This window comes from Laccaria bicolor, genomic scaffold (genome assembly GCF_000143565.1).
Source record: "Laccaria bicolor S238N-H82 LACBIscaffold_3 genomic scaffold, whole genome shotgun sequence".
Lineage (NCBI taxonomy): Eukaryota > Fungi > Basidiomycota > Agaricomycetes > Agaricales > Hydnangiaceae > Laccaria > Laccaria bicolor.
In genome coordinates, this window is record NW_001889874.1 from 1820950 (window position 1) to 1837122 (window position 16173).

General features: G+C 48.5%; 7 protein-coding genes across 7 annotated transcripts; 3 read left to right on the forward strand and 4 right to left on the reverse strand.

Moving 5' to 3' along the window:
- Positions 1-1004: 1004 nt before the first annotated feature.
- On the reverse strand, positions 1005-1871 carry LACBIDRAFT_322793 (uncharacterized protein; the record flags this gene model as incomplete). The annotated part of the gene is made up of 3 exons (XM_001876145.1): positions 1005-1203; positions 1253-1560; positions 1614-1871. 3 exons carry the CDS (start codon positions 1869-1871, stop codon positions 1005-1007), a joined length of 765 nt encoding a protein of 254 aa, XP_001876180.1.
- Positions 1872-2226: 355 nt separating this feature from the next.
- LACBIDRAFT_292496 (uncharacterized protein) lies at positions 2227-4206 on the forward strand (the record flags this gene model as incomplete). Its single annotated transcript, XM_001875725.1, has 1 exon — positions 2227-4206. The coding sequence occupies one exon, from the start codon at positions 2227-2229 to the stop codon at positions 4204-4206; it is 1980 nt and encodes a 659-aa protein (XP_001875760.1).
- An 893-nt stretch (positions 4207-5099) lies between these two features.
- Positions 5100-6488, reverse strand: LACBIDRAFT_322795 (uncharacterized protein; the record flags this gene model as incomplete). Its single annotated transcript, XM_001876146.1, has 6 exons — positions 5100-5201; positions 5258-5270; positions 5367-5429; positions 5614-6041; positions 6099-6327; positions 6382-6488. 6 exons carry the CDS (start codon positions 6486-6488, stop codon positions 5100-5102), a joined length of 942 nt encoding a protein of 313 aa, XP_001876181.1.
- A 158-nt stretch (positions 6489-6646) lies between these two features.
- On the forward strand, positions 6647-8406 carry LACBIDRAFT_292497 (uncharacterized protein; the record flags this gene model as incomplete). The annotated part of the gene is made up of 9 exons (XM_001875726.1): positions 6647-6863; positions 6913-6947; positions 6999-7062; positions 7112-7231; positions 7282-7379; positions 7432-7527; positions 7584-7675; positions 7731-8094; positions 8341-8406. The coding sequence occupies 9 exons, from the start codon at positions 6647-6649 to the stop codon at positions 8404-8406; spliced, it is 1152 nt and encodes a 383-aa protein (XP_001875761.1).
- Positions 8407-8834: 428 nt separating this feature from the next.
- On the forward strand, positions 8835-10117 carry LACBIDRAFT_322797 (uncharacterized protein; the record flags this gene model as incomplete). The annotated part of the gene is made up of 5 exons (XM_001875727.1): positions 8835-9008; positions 9070-9153; positions 9327-9823; positions 9874-9913; positions 9974-10117. The coding sequence occupies 5 exons, from the start codon at positions 8835-8837 to the stop codon at positions 10115-10117; spliced, it is 939 nt and encodes a 312-aa protein (XP_001875762.1).
- Positions 10118-10490: 373 nt separating this feature from the next.
- Positions 10491-10892, reverse strand: LACBIDRAFT_308933 (uncharacterized protein; the record flags this gene model as incomplete). Its single annotated transcript, XM_001876147.1, has 1 exon — positions 10491-10892. One exon carries the CDS (start codon positions 10890-10892, stop codon positions 10491-10493), a length of 402 nt encoding a protein of 133 aa, XP_001876182.1.
- Positions 10893-11287: 395 nt separating this feature from the next.
- On the reverse strand, positions 11288-12339 carry LACBIDRAFT_230208 (uncharacterized protein; the record flags this gene model as incomplete). The annotated part of the gene is made up of 4 exons (XM_001876148.1): positions 11288-11411; positions 11514-11719; positions 11770-11928; positions 11986-12339. Coding segments are annotated over 4 exons (843 nt in total), but the record flags the coding sequence as incomplete, so codon positions are not given.
- Between the last annotated feature and the right edge of the window lie 3834 nt (positions 12340-16173).

Genomic DNA, 16173 nt, shown 5'->3' on the forward strand with positions numbered 1-16173 from the left:
GTTGGACTGATTACACTGGTTGAAATGCACTCTGTAAAACTGAGCCAACTGCCAATAAAATTTCTCAAGGACATGGTCTTTCTTGAAGTCACTTGGAAGACCTAATTTGACCATGAACTCGGGTGACCCATCCGCGAGGACGCTGTCAATGAATTCGTTCGTATGCTTGATGATCGCGGCTTGGTTTTCTGGGGTCAGTCGCTTCCAATTGTCGAGGAGCTTTTTTTCAAGGAGGGACACGGGCTCCGGCCCTGTGAAAGGGGTTGTTACTCTTGGAAGCATTTACAGTGTTTTGCATGTGAGATTGGAATCCAAATCTCACGAAAAGTTGTTTGTTCTTGTATTAGTTGTAATGTGTGATGTTGCCTTCCTCGGTGTCACAGCGTTGAACGTTGAACTTCCTCTGCCAGAGCGCTCTTAGTGAAGTCACGGGTAGCCGATAAAGGATCTAGTCTTCCGACTAGATCCATATTTTCTTGAAGTGGAGGAGTCCCCTCCCTTGGAACTTGCTTGGAACCCGCATTTACGTCGATGATTGAATGTTGACTCTAGTGTTGCCGTCGAATCGAAGTGACTTCGAGGTCACCTTGACTCCCATCAGTCACAGACCACAAGAACAAACAAGTTTTCGTGAGATTCGAATTCTAATCTCACATGCAAAACACTGTATTTGTTGGTGGTAGACAATGAGTTGGGTTTTATGTAAAGTGTGGGATAGTTACCGTAATGCAGTTAGCACCAATGCACCATGACGCATCCTAGCCGCCCAGCGCCATAAAGTACGGCGGTAACGGCAACATGACTGACATTGCACTGGCGAAGAGTTCTTTCGGGCTTTTGGAGGTTCTTCAATGACCGCTCAACTTTCAAGGAAAACTATCCATCACGTGTTGTCGCGAGGTCATGCCGTATTGTGAGCTCTTCAATACCATGCTGCGCGTACATTGGAAAACATTGGGCATTATGTGTTGTACAATTGGCTTGAATAGACTTAGATTTTCCAGCTATTGGAAAGGTTGTCTGGCCATCATCCTGTCAACGACCACAGTAGCACCAGTGGCAGGATCCTTGATCTCCTCCATATGGTCGAAAACAGTCTTCATGTCCGGGTGAGAAAAGACATAATCAGCCACGCCATCTTCCACTACGAGTTCCTTCAACTCGCTTGGAGGCATGCTGTACGGATGTCCCAAAATCCATTCCCTACTAACAGTTCAGCGAATTGAATAGCTGGGGGCACATGAAAACCTACCGAATGAACTTCTCTTGTTTCTTAGCCTCCTCAACGCGCCCCTTCTTCCTCAACGTCCTGCTAAAGTATGCACGGGCCCAAATCAAGCCACGTACGGGCATCTGAGGTGCTTTGTCCAAATTGTCCAGCGCCTCTTCGAAGGTCTCGATTGCTTTCTCCTCTTCACCTGGTTTCTTGCTGAGGGCAACGCCAAGGTAAAGCATGGGGAAAATGTCGATCTGATTCCCGCTCGGATTGCAGCGTTTATAGACGTCAATTACAAATTCGAGAGCTGGAACAGCATCTGCGATTCGTGAAGGGGTCGAGTACTAAGACGTCGTCAGAAATACAACTTTGGACTGATAATATGGTTGAAATGCACTCTGTAAAACTGAGCCAACTGCCAATAAAATTTCTCAAGGATGTGGTCTTTCTTGAAGTCACTTGGGAGCCCTAATTTGACCATAAACTCGGGCGACCCATCTGCGATGACTCTTTCTATGAATTGTTCCGTTAGCTTGATGATCATGGCGTGGTCGGCGTGGCTGAGTCGACCCCAGACATTTTGGTCGGTGAGCCTTTGGTCAATGAGTAGGATGGGCTCTGGGCCGGTAAATGGGGTTTTCACTGTTGGAAGCATGTTGAAGGTTTCAGTGAGAATGACGATCGTTGGAGTTTTTATGTAAAACAAGCTCACAAGGGCGTCGCCGCGTCAAACGATCATATTAGCGCCGTCCAGCGCGATCCCGCACGTTGTTTACGGCAATATGGCCAGCATCGCACTGGCGAGGGGTTTTCTGTTAATTTCTTGTGTCGCCAGGGTGTTTTGAACGGTTTCAAGAGAGAATTAGAGATGAGCGCAGAGGCTATCCATCACGTGTATACTGATAAGATTTTTTTTGATCGACTCTCTTCATCATCGCCCCCCCACATAACTTTCTTATATATAGTCCCATTTACAAACCAGAAACCCACCAGCAACGAAACACTACAAAATGCCACCAAAACTGCGCGTCGTCGCACCAAATTCCGCCCATGAACGCCGTTTCAAAAGCGATATCTCCACCAACCTCGCCAACGTCCTCCGCACCAAGCCCTTGGTCACTCCCCAAGAGGCCATGTGGAAGGTCACTACTGAAATGCTTGCCAACAACCCCTTCAACCCGCCCTCCGACGGAAAATGTCCCATCAACGATCTTCCCAATGAGCTTCTTGCGTATATTTTCAAGGTCGGGCGCGAGATGGAGGAGGAGGAGGGCGCAGACGACGACGACGATGTGGACTATATTGATCAACATACCATTGAATACCCAGGCGACTCTGATGATGATGGTTTTCGTCTGGCAAAGCCGTTGAAAAAAGGCCCGGTTCTGCGGTTAGGCGAGGATGAAGAAATCATTGATGACGCTGATGATGGCGATAATGAGGACTGGGAAGATGAGGAGAGCGCCGAAGAAAGTGACGACTCTGACGGAGAAGATGACGACTCTGACGATGAAGATTTTGAAGTGGAGAGCGTCCTTCCCTTCCAGATTCTCGCCTCACATGTGTGTCGGCACTGGCGCGAAGTCGCCCTCCAGTCCCATACCCTTTGGACAACCCTTGAATTTGTGGCTCCTGCTAGATTTGACAAGCTGGAGGCGTACATTCAGCGATCGGAGGGGCTCCCACTTGATATCTTTATAGATTGTACAATTCCAGACGGCGAGACGGAGGAAGATCATGTGCATGAATACGACGACGACGACGAGGACGGGGACGAGGACCACGAATGCGGGGAACCTACCTTCTTCTCACGAGACGAGCTTGCAAAAATCCTCGATCTGGTCATCCCCCACGTCGCTAGATGGCGACTATTCGAGTTCTCCGCAAGCTTCTACCCTTACGTCTACGCCGCACTCACGCGCCTCGCCGAATGCCCCGCCGCTCCACTCCTCGAAATATTCCAGCTCTACCACTACGAAGACTGCGAAGACTATGACATCTTCACCCCCGCAGAACTCAATACCCGCTTCGTCCCCTTCCACGGCATCGCCCCCAACCTCACGCACGTCTCCCTGTGGGGCGTTCACGTTGACTGGGAGGCGTCCGTCTCTTACCTCCGTGGTCTACAAGACTTCGAACTCGCATATCACGCCCATGACGTCCGGCCCTCTTACAAAACCTTCCTCGAGATACTCGACAACTGCCCCGATCTCGAAACCCTCACCCTCTGCCTCTCCGGTCCGGCACTTGGTACGCCTCTCCTCGCAGACTCGGACGAGGAATGGGGTCCGCACGCACACGAGATCCCGTCGCTCAAGGATCTCGTATTATGCTATCACCCCCCACCTTACGCCACAGCGCTCATGCAGCACCTCGACGTGCCCAACGTCACTCAGCTGGCGTTGGCGTTTGACGAACAGGATTATTCCGAGTTTGTCGTCAAAGCGCTTGCCAAACCTATAAGGGGCAAGACGAAGTCTCTCCTTGCACAGTTGGAGCATATGAAGATTTCTGGGCTTCCCCTTGATAACAAGGCGGTGGAAGTGCTGCTGGACCGGCTTGCGGGGCTGTTGACGTTGAACATCAACTGCTCGGAAGAGGCCGAGCAAGCGATTTTCGACAAGATGGGGGCGCAGAAGGATCCGCTTGAGGCAGGTTCATCTGCTGCTCCCGCAGAGGGGCATGCCAGCGCAAAAGCGTATTGTCCCTTGCTGCACACGATCTCCACAACGGGAGTTGACGGCGCGAGGATGAAGAAATTCGTAGAGGCACGCCGCGCCGCTGGGGTACCTTTGAAGAAAGTGTTGATGTGTGATCGGGATGAAATTTCGGCGAAACAAGAGAAGTGGTTGAAAGATAATTTGGAGTCGCTTGAATTTTTCGAGCCGTCTGATTCTGAGGAGGAAATTGATGTTGAGATTGACGATGAAGAGGGTGATGAGGACGATGATGATCAGGAGGAACCACCGAGTTTGATGAATCTTGACTAGGGGATCGTAATTGAGGCAAGCCTCGATTTTTTTGGTTGGACGGTACTTATAGATGTATCTAAAATGTTTTTATTGGGTGTCCTGAAGAAGTAACTTGCCTCCTTGAATTGGCTGGATGACATACTTCGCATCACTTCAAACCATTCCAGATAAAATGTTATACCGTAGGTAGAGGGAACGCAATTATTTTGCTCACCACGCTAAAAGTCATAAATCTGACGCGCCTCACAGATGTTCTTCAAGTTGTAGTTCAGTCTCAGGCTACATGTGTTTTTTTTTTGTGTCAAAATTTAAGTCTATTGGGGCGATGTCAGACGTTACAACTTTGTAGACTACCTACGGCCCCTAATGCCTTAAATTCCTGACCCCCTAAGTCCAAGGCTACATATGTACTGTAACTTGTGTAAGTGGGTCATTCACTTGTTCTGCAAGATGCGTGCATCAAGAGCTGGGCACTTCCCATACGTTAACCTCACTGAAAACTGTCGAAATTGGGTAATCTTGACAAGTTTGCAACTGGCTCGCTACAGTGGGATCGATCGAACGTCCTTGGAAGGCAATTATGCTGCCTAAATTGGCTAAATAACATGTTTCACCGTATTTCATTATACGCAGATTGTACGAGCCTTCTGCACTAAACAATCACGAGAAGATGACTTTTTATCAGAGTCGGGGGAGGCAGCATGTTTTGCTATCAACACGTCTTGGACGCAGGTTTTGGATCTTTCGCAGATAAACGGTCTATAGAATACATGAGTCGGGCACCCATACTTCAAGTGGATATTCCTCACCTCATAGATAGCCGTGTTGTTGCACAAAGTGCCGTCCCGTAGCATCTCATGAAACTACGTCAAAAAGGTTATGATCTGAGAGAAAAAGAATAACAAAAAAGTTCAAGTCCAGAAGTTTACACCCGATTCTGGACTAGCTGACAGGTACTTGAGAATTTCTTTCTTCAGCATGTGTGTTTCAAGACGCCGCAAAGGTCGAAGGACCTGTTGAGGGACAGGGATATATCATATGCCCAAACATCGAGATATAAATAACTCACCCAGGTCAAGGAACTACATAGATAATATGTCTGATTAGTTGGTGAGAGATCAATAGGCTGTTGATGGTCAGGCAACTGAGATCATACCTGGCTAAACGCGTTGCTTCACCTCTCTTCACCCTTGGTGATGGCCCATGGGCTCGATGAAAGGCGGAAAGTGATTGATGGGTACCTAGAAGTAAAAGCCAATAAGGTTGACTCCAAGTGATCAAGAAACATGCAATTGTTGAGTATCGACTAGGGGAATTTCCGGGGAGTGGTAATAATGTACAGACCTAGAGTACATACAATTATGTCTGACGGTATATCCGATATGTGGTATATGGTAAATGTCAATCCGTGAGGGCAGTCTTCACGATGGTGTCTTGGGAGGGCGGTAATACATCCTGGTAACACCTATAACAAGCTCTGGCAAATTTTGTTCGTCGTCGTAGCCATCCTGCATGGACTGCTTTTCCGTGGAATTGTCGTCTAACAATGGTCTTGATGGCATCGCCACCAAGACGCCTACTTGAAGCATTTCGGTCCGTATCCGATACAGTGGTTTTTCTGGTTGTGCGATCAACGGTTGTGTTGGGGGCGGAGATGTGCGGCGGTGGAAAAGGGAATGAATGATGGTGACTGCCCGAGAACTCGCCGAAGGCACAACAGCTGAACGTGGCATCGTGGAATTGGGGACGTCAACTGGTGGAGATTCGTTTGCAGGGGCCTCGGGATCCGATGATGGTGGAGCAGGTTTGTCTTTGTACCGGCGTTTGACAAGGAGAGGTTGTGCCATGAGCGGCTAGATAAAACTTGTTGGACGGATAGATGGTTTTGATGAGATGAGAGCGGGACTGACCATTATGTCGTTCCACTTGCAACCACCTTCTGAGATCCAGACGTCAAACATCTTTGGTTTTGCACCGAAGCGTCTGCGTTTCGAGCCCTGCGCACGTGGAGTGAGAACGATGCCGAGTGCATGGGCTTCCTCGATACGACGACGCAGACGGCGTCTCATGACATAGGACCTCAGAACGATGGCGCATGAGACGAAGAGGAGGAGAAAAAGAGTTGCAAGAAAGGTAACACTTGAAAGGGGAGTGAGTATAAAAAAACTGGATGAGATAATAAAGGAAACTGACAGGTATAGATTACTTGAATTTGGAGGTGGCTTGACTGGCTGCTGCTGGCCTGGGGGAGGAGGTGAGGGCGTTGGGAAGAAGGATGGGTCAATTGAAGTTGAGGCCATGCAGACAGTCTAACAGAGTACTGGGCCAAGCGGAGAATTTGAATTCTTTTGAAGAATTTCAAGTTGTAGTGATTTGATGGCAACTAATTTGTCGTGATACCCCTCTCTAAGAATCCTATAACTGCCTCAATTTATCCCCGTCTTTTCCCATCTCCATCATGTCTCTTGCCGACGCCCTTCCCCCTTCCCTCAATCTCCCCCCCCATCTCTCTGCACACAAGTACTTCCTTGTCTGCACTCTTACCGTCGCAGCGTGGGATACCCTTGTTCTCTCTCCAAGGACTTGGCGTCTGCTTCGACAACCAGGATGGCCAACTCTTAAAATTCTCTTTCATTTCATGCGTATTTTCATGCCTGCCGAATTTATTGTCGTTGGTTCGTTATGCTTCAATACAACCCAGAGCTTTGCTAATCTTTATCTTAGCGGTTGCTTTCTTCGATACCAAGTGGTCACAGGATGTAAGCTCCCAACGTTTATTCCGCTGCTCTTACCTACCTGTCCCAACCTAGACCTGCCGGAAATTCTATCTCTTTGAGCCCATCTGCACCGCTATTCTCCTTGCTGCCGCCTCCAGTGTGTATTTTCTTCCCTTCGCTGAGCGCTGCTTACATTTCTATCCCAGTGGTCCATGTCATTAGGATCCATGCCATTTATGACAAGAATCGCTCAATTCTCGCTGTAATGTCCACACTCTTTGCCGTCCAAGTTGTCATAACCGCCATCTGTTGCGGTTTCTACCGAAGTACGGCTTCTATCCATATTTACCCACACCTTGCTAAGTACCCCACACAGCTGTCCCTCTCCTTGTCGGCCAGGGATGCATCGCTGGACCTCAACATAATTGGGTTGGAATCTACTGGGTAGCGCCCACACTCCTCTACAGTGTTTCTGTAAGTTTCCTTACATGCCAGATTGTTCCAATTTACTCAACTGCACAACTAGTTCGGTCTCGCCCTCATGCGCTCCATCGATTCTCTGCAAACCAAACCCCTGAGCCCGTGGAAACTGATGCTTCGTGATGGCTTGAACCTCTACGGCGTAAGCTTTCCTCCGAACATCCGATTCAGGGCAAGCCTGACACTTTCTCCGGATAGGCCATTTGGATCGTCAACATGGCCAACATGCTCTTCTGGTTTGTCATGAAGCCAACCGACAACAAGGATCCCGTCAAAACTATTGTCACAAGGTTTTTTAAAACAATGTCAACTCTCTAGATGCAGCGCTAATTAATTCTCCATTAGCATGGCTGCCGTTCTCACGACTTCAATGACACTCCGGATCATTCTCTCCGTTCGTGGATCCTTGGACCACGGTGGTTCATTCGCACTCTCCGCTTCCTCCGGCGGAACCTCCTCACGCACGACTCACGTTATCTCCGGGCGTTCGGGCCATCCCACGAACATTTCCACTACCAACCCACACACGTATACCCTCGACGACATGCAGTCGAAGCCCGAGGGCGAGTGGGGCGTCGTCGACGCCGACGCCAAGTCGAGCGTCAACGATACGGAGAATAAAGGTCCCGTGGGTGGGCTCGTGGGTAGCCCGGAGGACAGAGATACCCTCTCACCTGGCGTGGGTGTCAAGATTACGATTGATCGGGAGGTGGGGTATGATAATAGGGCTTACCGCAAGTAGTTTTTTTTCTTCCTTATTTGATCTTTGGATGGAGTGATATATTTCGGATGCACGGTGGAAAATACCTTGCAATTTATTTTTGGATGCTCGTGTAGCGACGTACATGCTTGATGTTTACCCCTTCTATACCTGCTACCATTTACTTACTCTGTGTACCTGTACCTCTAACTATCGGATAACACGCAATGTTACCATCTCTGGATTATCATATAGACCTACATCAATGTAAAACTTGCTCTTGATGACCTCCTAAATGTCTCTTCCACTTGGCTTTCATGATTAATGAATGGCCTTTGATCGACAGACCCACGAAATTTCATTAACACATCCGCCTTATATCCTGAGCAAACCCTCCGATTTTGTCCATACGAAGCCATACGATCGTCGCCCTACCAAAGCGGAGAAATTTGACTGATACATCACGACACGCGAGGGCAAGCAAATTCGCGAAGCGCTACAGGCCATGCCAGAAGCTACTCAAAAGCAACCACACCGACGCCACGGCATAGGACGATCTAAATCTGACTCAAGGAGTGAAATACTTTCGCTCAGTTTCATTGCTGCCAGTGGCCAACGATGAACATCACTGGCCATGGGGGTATTTCAAAGTCCCCGAAGTAACATGCCAACGGAGGGTGCCTGTTTGCTGTTGAGCTGGAATGGGCCCCACATTGCATACAGAACAAATACAGAATCAACCATTAAACATGTTCGTACTCTGGGATGCTGATGGCAACGAGATTCGCGACGAGTATCCTCATGATATTCTCCGTCATCCAGAAGACGTTGCCTTTAATCTGGACACGATTGTTGGTAGACTTGAAGAAATCGGCGAATCGGACATCGTTGCTCTCCATCAACTGGCCCAGAATCATTACATTGTAATTATAATCTTCTCTAATGCCCCAATAACTCTCACTACTACGAAAACCCAATATCTAGGTTCTTGACGCGTCCACGAAGGACGGCAGGCACTTCATCGTCAGGATTGCAAGGGACAGTGTCCCCTCATTTGGCAGTGATCGCGTGAGCTTTTGCAAGACAAGCTTCGGCGCGAGTGCGAGTTCATGCTATGGGTCTCTTCGTACAAGTGCGAAGGAAACTTTTTGATCGATGCTTTTGGTATTCTTCCCCTTGAGGCAAAAGTTGTATTTCCCCATTGCCTATCTATATTTCTTGCTGATTTGATTCATGAATAGATAGCCAACATCCATTCCTATGCGCGTATTGCACTTGATTTTTTTCGCATAAATGCGCCAGATGGAATCGGCAGTATCTCTTCCTTCAAATCGACCGCAAATGCTCGGCCAGATAAACCCATTCTGGGTCCTTGTATCTCGCCTTCTGGTTTTCATACTCCATCCAATATTTTCGAATCTATCGAGGAGTATTTCAGGTGGCTTATCTCCGTCAAAAAGACCTCGACTGCTGTGGGAACTACGAAACCAGACCTCGACGAAGCGCAAGTCACCCTGGAGCAGCTCGAAAACCTTATCTTGGAGGCTGTCTCTGGCTATGACGCTGAACTTCTAAGAGGCGTCCCATCACATCAAGACTTCAGCGGACAAAACGTTTTCATCAATGACGAAGGCCTCATCACCAATGTTATCGACTGGGAATTTCACGTGGTCAAGCCAGCTGTATTAGCTGCAGACTATCCAACTTGGATTCGCTACAATGGGACCGGTGACCCCCGGTTAAGTTCGTTGATAAAATGGGTCAATTTCACACGTTTTGGATGGCTAGTCCGGCGGATGCAAAATTGTTACGAGAGGAATACGATGCAGTAAGCTTTCACAATCTCAATTTGAATTAACATTCCCAATGAAACTTACCTGATTTCAAGATGGTCAAAAAAGAGGATCCCGAATATTACCATGCTTTGAAAGCCGGCACGTTTTGTCGCATGGCGGAGGAATGGTTGTTGGATGATATTGAGGATATTGGATGTCGGCGTATGAAAGCCTGGCTGAACAACTTCCTCGAGTAAAATATTAACGACCGATTACCTTATTGGAAGTTCGGTCATTCTGTATATTCTTGCGTCAATGTGCCACTTTTCTCCCTTTCTCAACGCGATGCTCATAACCCACGCCCCTCCATCGCCTGCTTCACCCTAGTAAATGCGTCCGAGTCAATCATGTGAGTTAGTGTGCACTTGAAGTTCACCTTGCACTCTAAATTCCAATCAAATTCCAACCGAGCTCTGCGGACGCGGTTTCGTTCTGAAATCTTTATCTATTATCTGCGTTTTCTTTGGACTGTTCTTTTCACGTCTCAGGAATTGTGCCTTCATATACTTGTTGGAAGGGTCGAGGTTTGCCCCAATGGATGTCATTTTACTTTCTACTTTCCACTGCATTTCATCGGGCAATTAATGCCAGTTTGATATTAAAAACAGGGACACAAGGGTGTATATACATAGAAAAGGAGAATACCTGCCAAAGAGGAGCGAATGGGTAGTTTGACGTCCATGGGTCCCAACGCGAACATACAGAAAATATATAAAAGTTAAATGCAAATAATGATGCTGGATTGGGATAGGTAAGAAAGACGGGATGAAAACAATTGGAGTGAATGGGCCATGGATCTGGTAAGTCATAAAGAGTTAATCGGGGAACGAAAATGGAATGGGGCATGGGGGGTACAGAGGAACCATACATGATGTTACAGGGATAGCACAGAGACCGGTTTACCCGATATTTTAAGGATTGATGACAATTGAAAAAAGGGACGGAAAGCAAATTAACGATGGTAAGAGTCATGTCCAAAATGATGGGAATCTATAATGCGAGTTTCAGTGGAATGGTTGGACGTATGCAAAAAGGAGAATGCAAAGGAATGTAGATGTTCGAGGTGTTGAGAAAGGAATATTGAAAACTAAGGTTGGATGGATTTGAGCTCAGCAACGAGGCGCTGGGAAAGGATGCTGGTTAGTAGAGCATTTGAATAGTCCAGATGATGATGAATACCTCAGCTTCACGAAGTAGCGATTCGTCGTCCATAGCCGTACCCTGCGCTTCACCCAGTTTGATCCCATACTGCAGTAATTGACGCATATAGTAAGGGTTAATGATGGTTTCGTCAGATGCCAACGACGGTTTCACGGGGGAAACTTCTGCTAAAGAGAATGGACGTGATTTAAGCACCACGGGAGTTATCAACGAGCAGGCAACTCACGTTCTTTCAAAGCTAGCCAATCTTGGTCAAGCAACTCTGGAATTGTTGCCCGCTCTTTCGGATTCCGGCACAAGCAGCTCTTGATACCCGCAATCACGTCCAACCTGACCTTTCGTTTCAAGTGGTCAAGTTTCTTCGGAGGCTCGACGACCTGATTGCCACCAGAACTCGATGGTCTGGGTGTAGGGACGCAAGGCGTAGCGAACTCTGGGAACTCAATAACATGTGCCGAGTCCGGGATGGCTTTCATCTTTTGGTACACCGAAAGATGCTGAAACGGTGGATGTCCATAGATCATCTGGTATAGAATGCAACCTAGTGACCAGACGTCGGACGGTCGACCAACTTTAAGCCGTCGCATACCATCTGGAAGTTCGATGGCTTCTGGGCTCATGTAATTCACAGTACCAATCTATATGAAAAGAATTAGCGCTGCGGCATAATTGAGTGTTATTTCAGGACCTGATGATCCCTCTGGATGTTCGTCGTGTCGTTGGCGATGGCATTTGCGATCCCAAAATCGATCAGCTTAAGCTGACCACGCACTAAGACAAAATTTGCCGGCTTTAAGTCAGAATGCACAATCTTTTCTTCGTGAATGACATGCACGGCTTGCAGCATCTAGATGTGGACTGTCAGACTACTTCCCAGAATAGAAGGTTCGCAAAAAAATGGCACCTGTTGCCAATAATAGGAAACCCAAACCATGTTCACAGGTTCCTTCATCTGCTCCTGGAGCAACCTTGCTAGGTCAATTTCCCCGCATTCCATTACAAGAAGCAAATGTCCTTTGCTCCCTCCTGGTCCAGCCTTCACCTCGCTGTCGATCAGGCGAATGATTCGACTATTCCCTTCGAGCCGTTTGAGCAAAGCAATTTCGTTCATGTAGCCACTCATCGTCTCCGAGTCTGTCTTGTCGAGCGATACCCGTTTGATAGCGTATAGCTCGTTTGCATGATTAAGCACACGGAAAACGCGGGAGGAACCGCCTTTCCCGATCATATCGAGTCGAGCGTACGCCTTTTTGTTCACCTAGTATGTTAAGTGATGAGTTTACTTTGTCGAAAGGTAGAGTCAAAACGATGCATACAACAATATGGCGATTTAATTGTGCAGGTGCTGGCGCCGCCTGTTGGGCATATTGCTGCTGTTGCTGCAACGATGCTTGTGACTGATGAACCCTTCGTTCTCGTTCCCTGTCTCTATCTCGTTCCCTTTCCCTGTCTCTCTCACGTTCTCTCTCCCCAGAGCTTGCCGCGCCTCCGTACTCATAATCGTCATCCTTCTCAACAACCGCCCATGTCTTCGCTGCGGTAACGCTACTGCCCGCACTCCCAATCATGCCACTGGTCGTCGGAGGCTCGGGGGCAGTCGGGCTCCGTCTGTGCTTTGCTACTTCCTTTCCAGCTCTGCTAGCACCTGAAGGAGATAAACGACCTTTCGTCGTTGGAGGGGAAACCCGACCCTTAGTCGTTGGAGGGGAAACTCGCCCTTTTGTGTTAGGAGGCGAGACTCGGCCCCTCGACGTGGGAGGTGAAGATCGTCCGTGCAACCGTGTTGATGCAGTAGGGGATGGCCTAGGGGGCATGTCCATAACTGTGGGTGAACCAAGACCGGATGCTGATGTAGATGGCGCCAAACTCCGTAACGTGTCCGAATCTCGACGTCTGTGGACATATGCTCGTTGTCCTTGATGCTGGTTTTGTTGGTTATGCGTCGGCGAAGGTGATTGTCGGTGAATGTCATGTTCTAGACGTGAATGGGTCAGTGATGTGAGTTTCTGGACAGAAAAAAAGGAAACGTACGATCGGCAATTTCTGCTTCTCTCCGATACCCTGAAAGAAAAGGGAAAGGATAGTATCAACAAAGGTTCTCGCACACAACATGAGAGACTTACTCTCATATTCAGATTCCATTTCCTTGCCCATTCTCTCCTTCTCTTCTGGAGTCACCCGTCTTGCCCCCGCGGTGTTATTTTCGTTTCCATTTAAACCTACGTTGGATATCAGCAATTGTTTGGCCATAAGTATGCATTACAAACCTAAACTCGTTCCTGGGCGAGAGTGTGAACCCTGGAACTGATGCTGCAGTTGCAACTGGTAATCATCGTGGTCTACAGAATAGACTGTAAGAAGAGGGCAACATGAAATGATGTGAAACGTACTAAGAGCATCGCTTAAGCTGGCAGATCTTCGCGGTCGTGCACCTCCAGATTGTCTAAGGGAGGCAGAGGTTCCAACGTTTACATTGACACTGAGATGAGTTCTCAATCTCGCACTTCCCACTTGAGATGTGGCTGGATTTGAAGAAGGCAGAGGCACTGAAGCAGGCTCAACGGAACGCGCAGGCTCGTCTTCAGGGTCTGTATCATCTCCGCCCAATGCAATTCCTATGGCATGGTAATCGCCATCGCCTGGGGTGTATTCGCTTTCACTTGCTTCGTGTTCAGATATTCTGTCGAATGGTGCTGCGCTTGCAGTGGCGCCATATTTAGATGAAGACTTCATGATACGACCTGCACGGTTGGGGCCGGGCATGATCTGACGAGCATGCGACCCCCGTTGAGGTACAGGGACCTCAGCTAATGGCCTACTAGCTGCACTTCCTGAATAGGCAGTACGAGGAGCTCTTGATGAAGGGACGGAACGGGTGGCCAAAGGAGGAGAATGCCGGCGTTTGTTGGCAATAGAAGGTGCATAGGGAGTTTCATCAGGTTCGCTGATGTTCTCTTTTTCTTCTTGGAGGGTGTACGCAGCCGACTCTAATGTTTGTCTTAGCCGCGAAGCACCATTGGCCTCGGGACGGTCGCCATGCTCCTCCATCGTAACGCGACGGGGTATCGTCCGCGGTTTGGACAAAGACGTAGTTGATGCAAGATAGGATCCTGGAACTGAAAGAGCAGGACCTGACGCGACGCGTTGAAAGGATCTCGTTGGCTTATCATTCTGTAGAGCTGCTGAGCCCCCCGTAAGTATAGGAAACGCGCTTTCTGAGCGTGAAAGAGATATGCGTGAAATGGGCAAGTCTGAGGGAGATGCTGGGGGCTTGAGGGTCGGAGGAAGGTCGGGTTGTAGGGGGGCCTCTTGGGGCGTTGGTGGCGATGAGTAATTTGATTTTGAAGACGAACCCTTGGATAGACGGATGAAGTTACCTTCACCGTCGAGGACGTAGTCAAAGGAAAGATCATCGATTACAGACGAGTCGTCTGAATTGGGGGTTGAGGAAGCCTTTGTATGGGACGCGAGACGTTCATCTGGTGTGCGTGGGGGGGAGGTTGAGGGGCTTGTTGACATTGTAAAAGAGGGTTTGACGACGGAGACGACAGCGACGAGAGCAAAGCAAAAGCGACGAAAGCGATTCAAAGCGACAAGCAGACGAGAAATTCAACCAAATTCAACCGCAAATTGAACCTCATGCATCACCACGATGCACAAGGTCCCCGGATACCACTACCATATTTGGCTCCGGATTCTCCTCCAAATGGCATTTCCCGGCTCCGGCACTTCCGGGAGCTGTCCAACGCGGTCACGAGGTTAACATTCAACGCGTCGATAATTAGCGCTCCAACATACACAGTTCAGAGAGGCAGGGAAGTGGACAAGCAGTCAGGCAAGGCAATGAACAAGCACTTGGCAGGGTATTTTCATTTTATTTTAAAAACCATACAGTGCAAAGAGATAATACACCCGTGGTTCACAGCATCAATGATAGCCTCGCCGTGATAATAAGCTCGCGAGCTTCTTCGAAGCAGGTCACTGATATTTATAAACCAATGTAGGTCCAAAACATGTACGTGGCTGAGCGCCCACAGGCCACGCAACCGCCGCTGTCCTTGGCTCAATGCGAGCTAGGGAGAATAGGACGGCTTCACAGGGCATGAGTGTCCGGCGAAACGGGTGAAGTCAAATTCGTAGTACGAACGAGATTAGTCCGATGGTGTACCCTCCTACGACAACGAGGATTTCGCCCCCATTTGCACCTTTCGCATTCTCAATGTTGAACCTGCAACAGTGGCACTCGAAAACCAAAGCTATGGAACTGGTCAGACTCGAAAAGACAAATGGTATTCGAAAAGAATCACCGTTGCGTTGACCATGTCTCGCCCAGGGCGAATGCTGGGATGCGAATGAAAAAGTGAAGATACTAACAGTCTAAAACATGCCCCCTCTCGAATCCAGAAACCAAAACTTCCTTAGTCGTAACCAGGCTTGGTCAGAAACCTCTCTGGGCGAAAGATCTCCGGGTAACCGCTCCCGAAGGAGTGCTTCCAAGTATGGCAACGATCATCAAAATGAGGCCGACGATGTCCACCGACGACACGGTCGATGTCCTCTTGGGCTCGCTTCTGCGCCTCTGAGAATACAGTCAAAGTATAAGAGGACGTGCCAAGAACCGAAGTAGTCTATTGACGAGGTAACTGAAGTTGTTCAGCACGAAACAACGGTAATTGAATCATACCGTTTCCGCAGCGGTTTCGAATAACTCGTCGCAGCGACTTCCTTGATCGCATCTTCCTCTTTTTGTGATCCGTTGTGCGACCTACGTTTTTCAAGGGTAGCAACTCCATTATTGGAGTTGCTATGCCCTTATCCTGAGAGATGAAAGGGTTGAAGGAAAGTTGAAACGGAGCTGATACTTATGACTTCAATTGTGTTGCTTTACACAAAGTTGAACGAGACGTTTTGCTTTGAGTTCATTCCCAAAGTGCTTGAAATCAGCGCCAGGAAACTAAGCGGACAGATGGCGGAGAACAGGAATCGCGTTTACAAGCCGAGAGCCTGGAGTCACCGAAAGAGAGAACTTTTCAACGGCAACAAAACAGGTTCTCAACTTTGAGGTCATCGAAGCTCGCTGATATTTCATGAT